At 32.4% G+C, this 7,585-nt stretch overlaps 2 protein-coding genes across 2 annotated transcripts in view; one reads left to right on the plus strand and one right to left on the minus strand.

The window, feature by feature from the left end:
- The window catches only part of LOC119614150, a 2,735-nt gene extending 1,124 nt beyond the window's left edge, over positions 1–1,611 (plus strand). The window contains exon 3 of the mRNA XM_037970258.1: positions 1,210–1,611. Coding sequence (XP_037826186.1) covers positions 1,210–1,267 — 58 coding nt within the window. The 3' untranslated portion in view covers positions 1,268–1,611. The remainder of the gene's footprint in view (positions 1–1,209) is intronic.
- A 2,067-nt stretch (positions 1,612–3,678) lies between these two features.
- LOC119614151 (small nuclear ribonucleoprotein-associated protein N-like) lies at positions 3,679–7,577 on the minus strand. The gene is made up of 4 exons (XM_037970260.1): positions 7,438–7,577; positions 7,162–7,288; positions 3,959–4,015; positions 3,679–3,882 (listed from the first exon to the last, which is right to left on the minus strand). Exons 1-4 carry the CDS (start codon positions 7,553–7,555, stop codon positions 3,738–3,740), a joined length of 447 nt encoding a protein of 148 aa, XP_037826188.1. The 5' UTR covers positions 7,556–7,577; the 3' UTR covers positions 3,679–3,737.
- Between the last annotated feature and the right edge of the window lie 8 nt (positions 7,578–7,585).

The raw sequence follows: 7,585 nt of genomic DNA on the forward strand, positions 1-7,585 counted from the left end.
TATGGACCAATTCTAGTGAAGAATTCTAAAATGTTGTAAAAACTTTATGGATTATAAACTTAGTTCCTAGATTAATTTGTATTTTAGTTTAGATAACACAGATTGCTTAACGCACCCTTGGGTCCTAGTGATCCCTTTGTGATACCTGAAAAGATATTAAAAAGAAAAATAGAAGATGGCGAGAGTCAATAAAGTTTAAAGTAAAATTACGAGTAGAAGAAAACTGCATTGAAATAAGAAGAATAATAAGTAGGAGAATAGAAAAATAGAGCTTGTTGAGGGAGTCCCAAGACTTCAAGCAAACACCATTTTTGGTGCAATCATGGATGATTGTCCCCAAACCAGTTGAAATGTCTGATAAAGTCATTATGTTAGATAATTGTGACAAGTCGTCAAAGAATCTCTGCCTTAAATATTCAGATCGTATGTCTCCAAATGCAAAGCAGTATTGACTCTTCTTTCTTCCTCATCATGACAACTCTTATAGAAATCATTATAAGGCATTCCAAGTTGTCAATTCATGTATGCCAAATTTACAACTTTACAGCGCAATCCCCATGTCCCCGAACCCACGTTAGAAACAATTTTGGAATGTATCGCCATTCTATTTAAGGATGCCCGGCATTTCTGAACCAATATTGATGCTCTTTTTATGGCTGAAATTTCAGCCTGATGTATATTACATTCATTATGGAGCGTGAACGCTGGCCTCTTTCGAGCCGCCTATATATACAGAAAGGCTGAGAGGAGAGAGACTTTCTTTCAAACAAGTGTCATACGATAGATCGTAATCGTAGTTTCTGTGAAAAAAGTTATTGAGTGCAATAATCTATGATCAAATACCCTTTAGGACCCTGTTCCTGAGGTACTTAGCCTTAAGGCTGCAGTCTGTGCTATACTTTTGTGCAACAAATCCGTTGGAATTCAATTCATCATAGTGTACAGAGAAATATTTCATAAATTTCCGAGAATGATAGAAAATTTTAATCAATTGAGGGGAATGTTTTCGGCAAGTTTTCTAACCTAAATAAATTTCCGAGAATGATAGAAATTTTAATCAATTGAGGGGAATGTTTTCGGCAAGTTTTCTAACCTAAATATAACTGATCACATATTAACGTTGTTTTTGCTCTATCTCTTCTTCTTATAAATAGAAACATAGAATTTCATATTATTATTAATTTGCAATTGAATCCTTTTAATTTTCAGCTTATATCCCTCCATTGGAATTGTAGATGCACAATCAAATATGGCGGCAACAAAGTGAATTATGTGAAGAATTAAAAAAAAAAACTTTGTATACCCACAAGTCAATTGTTTCTATTGTCTTTGTTTTTTAACAAAACTGTATGTATTAATTAACTGATTTTTTTATATAACGAATGTATCTTTTCTCTTTATAAACTCAAATAATTGAACATTTTGTATAAGAAAACTTAGATGTTTACACATAAATTTATATTTTGTATCAATTATGAACGAAAACAAAACGAATACTTTTTGTAAATTTTATGCTTTTTTGATAAATATTTTATATATAATTAAAAAAAATGAATATAACCCAATGTACTAACTATATGGACAAAATAAATGAAAGTTTATAAAACTCTATTAATGAATATTTTGTTTTATGCTGGATTTCTTAACTTTTAAAGGCAAACGAAGGCATTCGGTTGAAGAAAACGATGCTATAAACATCATATCATGAAGATATGTTTGTACGCAGTTCTCTATCGGTCCTGTTGCATGCTCCCTTACTTGGACATTTCGTTCGAGTTTCGGTAGGAAATGCGAGTGATCACAGATATTCATCCTCTTGGACCTAGCTCCGCTAGTTTAGCCAGAAAATGGACTTTTATGTTTTTACTCAAAAATCGAGTTTCGGCAGGAAATATATGTGATCACAGATGTTCATCCTTTTGGCCCTAGCTCCTCTAGTTTAGCCAGTAAATGGACTTTTTTGTTTTCACTCAAATATCAAGTTTTATTAAGACATAAAAGTTATAAAGATCGGTCCTGTTGCATGCTCCCTTACTTGGACATTTCGTTCGAGTTTCGGTAGGAAATGCAAGTGATCACAGATATTCATCCTCTTGGCCCTATCTCCTCTAGTTTAGCCAGAAAATGGACTTTTATGTTTTTACTCAAAAATCGAGTTTAGGCTGGAAATATAAGTGATCACAGATGTTCATCCTCTTGGACCTAGCTCCTCTAGTTTAGCCAGAAAATGGACTTTTATGTTTTCACTCAAATATCAAGTATTATTAAGACATAAAAGTTATAAAGATAAAAGACAGATATTCATCCTTTTAGCCAGAAAATGAACTTTTATGTTTTCACTCAAAAATCGAGTTTCGGCAGGAAATACAAGTGATCACAGATATTCATCCTTTTGGCCCCAGTTCCTCTATTTTAGCCAGAAAATGGACTTATATGTTTTCACTCAAAAATCAAGTTTTATTAGGAAAATACAAGTGATCACAGATATTCATCCTTTTGGCCCTAGCTCCTCTAGTTTAGCCAGAAAATGGACTTTTATGTTTTCACTTAAAAATCGAGTTTTGGTAGGAAATACAAGTGATCACAGATATTCATCCCTTTGGCCCTAGCTCCTCTAGTTTAGCCAGAAAATTGACTTTTCTGTTTTCACTCAAAAATCGAGTTTTGGTAGGAAATATAAGTGATTACAGATTTTCATCCCTTTGGCCCTAGCTCCTCTAGTTTAGCCAGAAAATTGACTTTTATGTTTTCACTCAAAAATCGAGTTTTGGTAGGAAATACAAGTGATCAGAGATTTTCATCCTTTGGCCCTAGCTCCCCTATTTTAACCAGAAAATGGACTTTTATATTTCACTTTGCCTTGCCGTATATTCAAAGAGTTTTCAGGCAATATTCGCTTCAAATGAATAAGTTATATTTGGCACAGGTCCTCTGTGATGTCTGAGCAGATTTTTAAAAGATCTATCGTGATTTTTATGTTTTACACCCAAATATATTTTAATTATTAGTTTTTATTTAATTTCGATAGGGTAAGCAAAGTACTACCGGTTAGTTGTTAATAAGTTCCCATTTTAAAACGAAGCTACATAATCCAATTCCAATTAATTTCATCTTCTGTTTTTCATATTTTATTCGATTTTTTTTATAGTTTTTGTGCAAATTAAAAAAATAATAATAACAATACTCGTACATACTTGTATAAAAGTTTTATGTTTTAATAAAAAAAAATTAAAAAATAATAAATAAAAAATAAGTAATTCCTTTTTTTATTAATTCACGAAAAAAAAGGATATCACAATAATGAAAGCTAATAAACTTTTATTAAAAATTACATAAACATTTAGGATAATAAAATTATAAATTATGTTCTATTTTAATTTAATATTTTTTGGAATACTTGGTAAAACTTTTTTTTTTTTGTAACATGGAATAGACGACATTCTTTGTTTGACTGTTTGTAAAAATGTTTGTGTTTTAGTGAATACAAATTTTATAAAAAAGATTTAAACAATAGCTTTTAAGCAATTACATATTGTCTAATAAAATTTTCAATAAATTTACATATCTATATAAGATAATTAATTTTTTAATTATTTATTTGTTACTTGTTATGGCAACTTCTATTTTTGCTATTTCTCTAACAAGTCTTTAAATAAAGTTCCCTCATTCTGTTTTTTGAAAGTCGTTGGTTGTATCTCTAGTTTGTATGGAAAAATGAAATGTTGGAAAACATTTGTTTACATTGGATAGTTGGGATTGTAGGGTGCTTGTTTTTGGTAACCAGTATTGTTAACTTGCCCAGCACCGGCACAATTAACAGCCACATCATAGGGAGGTGGATTCATATTAGTCGCTGGATATGGTGGTAAATGAGGTTGCATACTGCAAGAGCAAAAGATTTATACAGTTTTTAAGTTAAATTTAATAACAATTTTAAGTAAATTTATTTAAATCTTACCCAACTGGAGGTTGACCTGCAGGCATAGGCATTGGCATGGGCATTTGTGTAGGAGCTCTATAAAGAGAAAGTAATAAAAAGTTATGTTAAACAATTGTGGTAATAATCATTTCCTCTAGAAAATAATATGCCATACTTAAGGAATATACATATTTAACCAAAAAGATTTTCCTGAGATAAACAATTAGAACAGGCAAGGATCCAGTTGAAGCGTTTGGGGGGAAGTTTTGTTTTTCTACTTATATTATTTTTTCCTTTTTCCTGATTTTGTATATTTTGTATGAAAAATTTTCGGTTTTGGGTTGGATATTTACCTTTTTCCCCCCCGTGGATCCGCGCCTGATTTAGAAATATATAGAAAATGTTCCTCTTTTGTTTGCTACATAGTTTTCTTTTAATTGTTTCAAGAGTTCTACTAAACTATATTCCAAATGGAACGGTGGGTTCCATTTGGAATATTGAACTATATTCAATAATGGAACGGTGGGTAAGACTACAAAGATCCAATGGATGACCCGAACAAGAGAAAAACCATAACCTTTTTTGTGAATGAATAAGACAGAGTTTGGCATGAAAGTACGAATTTTGATAAGGTACATGGGATTAAAACTGAACAAGAACTAAACTAAAACTGAAATAGAACTGAAATAGAACTGAACTAGAACTGAACTAGAACTCAACTAAACTGAACTAGAACTGAACTAGAACTCAACTACAACTGAACTAGAACTGAACTAGAACTGAACTAGAACTGAACTAGAACTAACTAGAACTGAACTAGAACTGAACTAGAACTGAACTAGAACTGAACTAGAACTGAACTAGAACTGAACTAGAACTGAACTAGAACTGAACTAGAACTGAACTAGAACTGAACTAGAACTGAACTAGAACTGAACTAGAACTGAACTAGAACTGAACTAGAACTGAACTAGAACTGAACTAGAACTGAACTAGAACTGAACTAGAACTGAACTAGAACTGAACTAGAACTGAACTAGAACTGAACTAGAACTGAACTAGAACTGAACTAGAACTGAACTAGAACTGAACTAGAACTGAACTAGAACTGAACTAGAACTGAACTAGAACTGAACTAGAACTGAACTAGAACTGAACTAGAACTGAACTAGAACTGAACTAGAACTGAACTAGAACTGAACTAGAACTGAACTAGAACTGAACTAGAACTGAACTAGAACTGAACTAGAACTGAACTAGAACTGAACTAGAACTGAACTAGAACTGAACTAGAACTGAACTAGAACTGAACTAGAACTGAACTAGAACTGAACTAGAACTGAACTAGAACTGAACTAGAACTGAACTAGAACTGAACTAGAACTGAACTAGAACTGAATTAGAACTGAATTAGAATTGAACTAGAACTGAACTAGAACTGAACAAAAATTGAACAAAAATTGAACAAAAATTGAACAAGAACTGAACTAGAACTGAAATACAACTGAACTATAACTGAACTAGAACTGAACTAGAACTGAACTAGAACTGAACTAGAACTGAACTAGAACTGAACTAGAACTGAACTAGAACTGAACTAGAACTGAACTATAACTGAACTAGAACTGAACTAGAACTGAACTAGAACTGAACTAGAACTGAACTAGAACTGAACTAGAACTGAACTAGAACTGAACTAGAACTGAACTAGAACTGAACTAGAACTGAACTAGAACTGAACTAGAACTGAACTAGAACTGAACTAGAACTGAACTAGAACTGAACTAGAACTGAACTAGAACTGAACTAGAACTGAACTAGAACTGAACTAGAACTGAACTAGAACTGAACTAGAACTGAACTAGAACTGAACTAGAACTGAACTAGAACTGAACTAGAACTGAACTAGAACTGAACTAGAAACTGAACTAGAACTGAACTAGAACTGAACTAGAACTGAACTAGAACTGAACTAGAACTGAACTAGAACTGAACGAACTGAACTAGAACTGAACTAGAACTAAACTAGAACTGAACTAGAACTGAACTAGAACTGAACTAGAACTGAACTAGAACTGAACTAGAACTAGAACTAGAACTAGAAGAACTAGAACTGAACTAGAACTGAACTAGAACTAGAACTGAACTAGAACTGAACTAGAACTGAACTAGAACTGAACTAGAACTGAACTAGAACTGAACTAGAACTGAACTAGAACTGAACTAGAACTAGAACTGAACTAGAACTGAACTAGAACTGAACTAGAACTGAACTAGAACTGAACTAGAACTAGAACTGAACTAGAACTGAACTAGAACTGAACTAGAACTGAACTAGAACTGAACTAGAACTGAACTAGAACTGAACTAGAACTGAACTAGAACTGAACTAGAACTAGAACTGAACTAGAACTGAACTAGAACTGAACTAGAACTGAACTAGAACTGAACTAGAACTGAACTAGAACTCAACTAGAACACAACTAGAACTGAACTAGAACTGAACTAGAACTGAACTAGAACTGAACTAGAACTGAACTAGAACTGAACTAGAACTGAACTAGAACTGAACTAGAACTGAACTAGAACTGAACTAGAACTGAACTAGAACTGAACTAGAACTGAACTAGAACTGAACTAGAACTGAACTGAACTAGAACTAGAACTGAACTAGAACTGAACTAGAACTGAACTAGAACTGAACTAGAACTGAACTAGAACTGAACTAGAAATGAACTAGAACTGAACTAGAACTGAACTAGAACTGAACTAGAACTGAACTAGAACTGAATTAGAATTGAACTAGAACTGAACTAGAACTGAACAAAAATTGAACAAAAATTGAACAAGAACTGAACTAGAACTGAAGTAGAATTGAACAAGAACTGAGTATTATTTAGCTATAAGAGTTACTAACTATTTTAAAGCTTAATAATGAAAACTATTTCCAGTATATATGTTAAACCCATTGAGATAATGGGGGCAAATAGTATATTAAAATAGGAAAAAACAACTTGTTAAAGAATTTAAAAACATGCATTAGTTTTTTTTATTTAAAAAAATTAATCAGCCATTGATGTTGCATCAGTTTTGGGTAATAACAATGGTAGGATTGCTTGGAATCTCTTGGTTATAGTTTGATTTTACCACATAAACGGTACTAGGACTATTGAGGGGGACGAATTGAGATTGTGTTTTCATGATTTTAAATAAAATATTAAAATATCTATAATAAAACTTACCCCTGAGGAGGGTAGGGCGCAGCATAGGCTTGTGATGGATACGCTGTTGTTGTAGCCCCTACTGGCATTTGTGTAACGGGATAACCACCAGGTGCTGTATGAGTAGCAGATGTTACAACCACAGGTGCTGAAATTGACAGAAGAATATAAAATTAATGAAATGTTTTATTCTTTTTTTTATAAATGCTAAACTTAGTAGCTTTGTGTTTGAAAGAAGAAGTGAGTCATTATCCATTAATACCCATAAATTGCGTGTTTCCTAAACATCGCGTTTACCTGCTATAACTTCACCCGGATAACGGTTATTGCGCTTTCGTCGACGTATTAAAACCACTGCACTTGTTATAACAAATATAGTGCAACCAATGCTCAATCCAATAATAAATCCATCCATTTTGATTTAAATTTTTAATATAAATGTACT

Source organism: Lucilia sericata, unplaced genomic scaffold (genome assembly GCF_015586225.1).
Source record: "Lucilia sericata isolate MDLA Ls3-8-SP2 unplaced genomic scaffold, ASM1558622v1 Contig002631F_arrow, whole genome shotgun sequence".
Taxonomy (NCBI): Eukaryota; Metazoa; Arthropoda; class Insecta; order Diptera; family Calliphoridae; genus Lucilia; species Lucilia sericata.

Bases quoted from the DNA above. Each gene is read 5' to 3' on its own strand.
- LOC119614151 (XM_037970260.1), bottom strand. From the start codon at position 7,555: ATGGATGGATTTATTATTGGATTGAGCATTGGTTGCACTATATTTGTT. The intron at 7,289-7,437 runs GTAAACGCGATG...TGTCAATTTCAG, and splicing joins TCCGGGTGAAGTTATAGCAG to CACCTGTGGTTGTAACATCT. The intron at 3,883-3,958 runs GTAAGATTTAAA...TTGCTCTTGCAG, and splicing joins GCAGGTCAACCTCCAGTTGG to TATGCAACCTCATTTACCAC.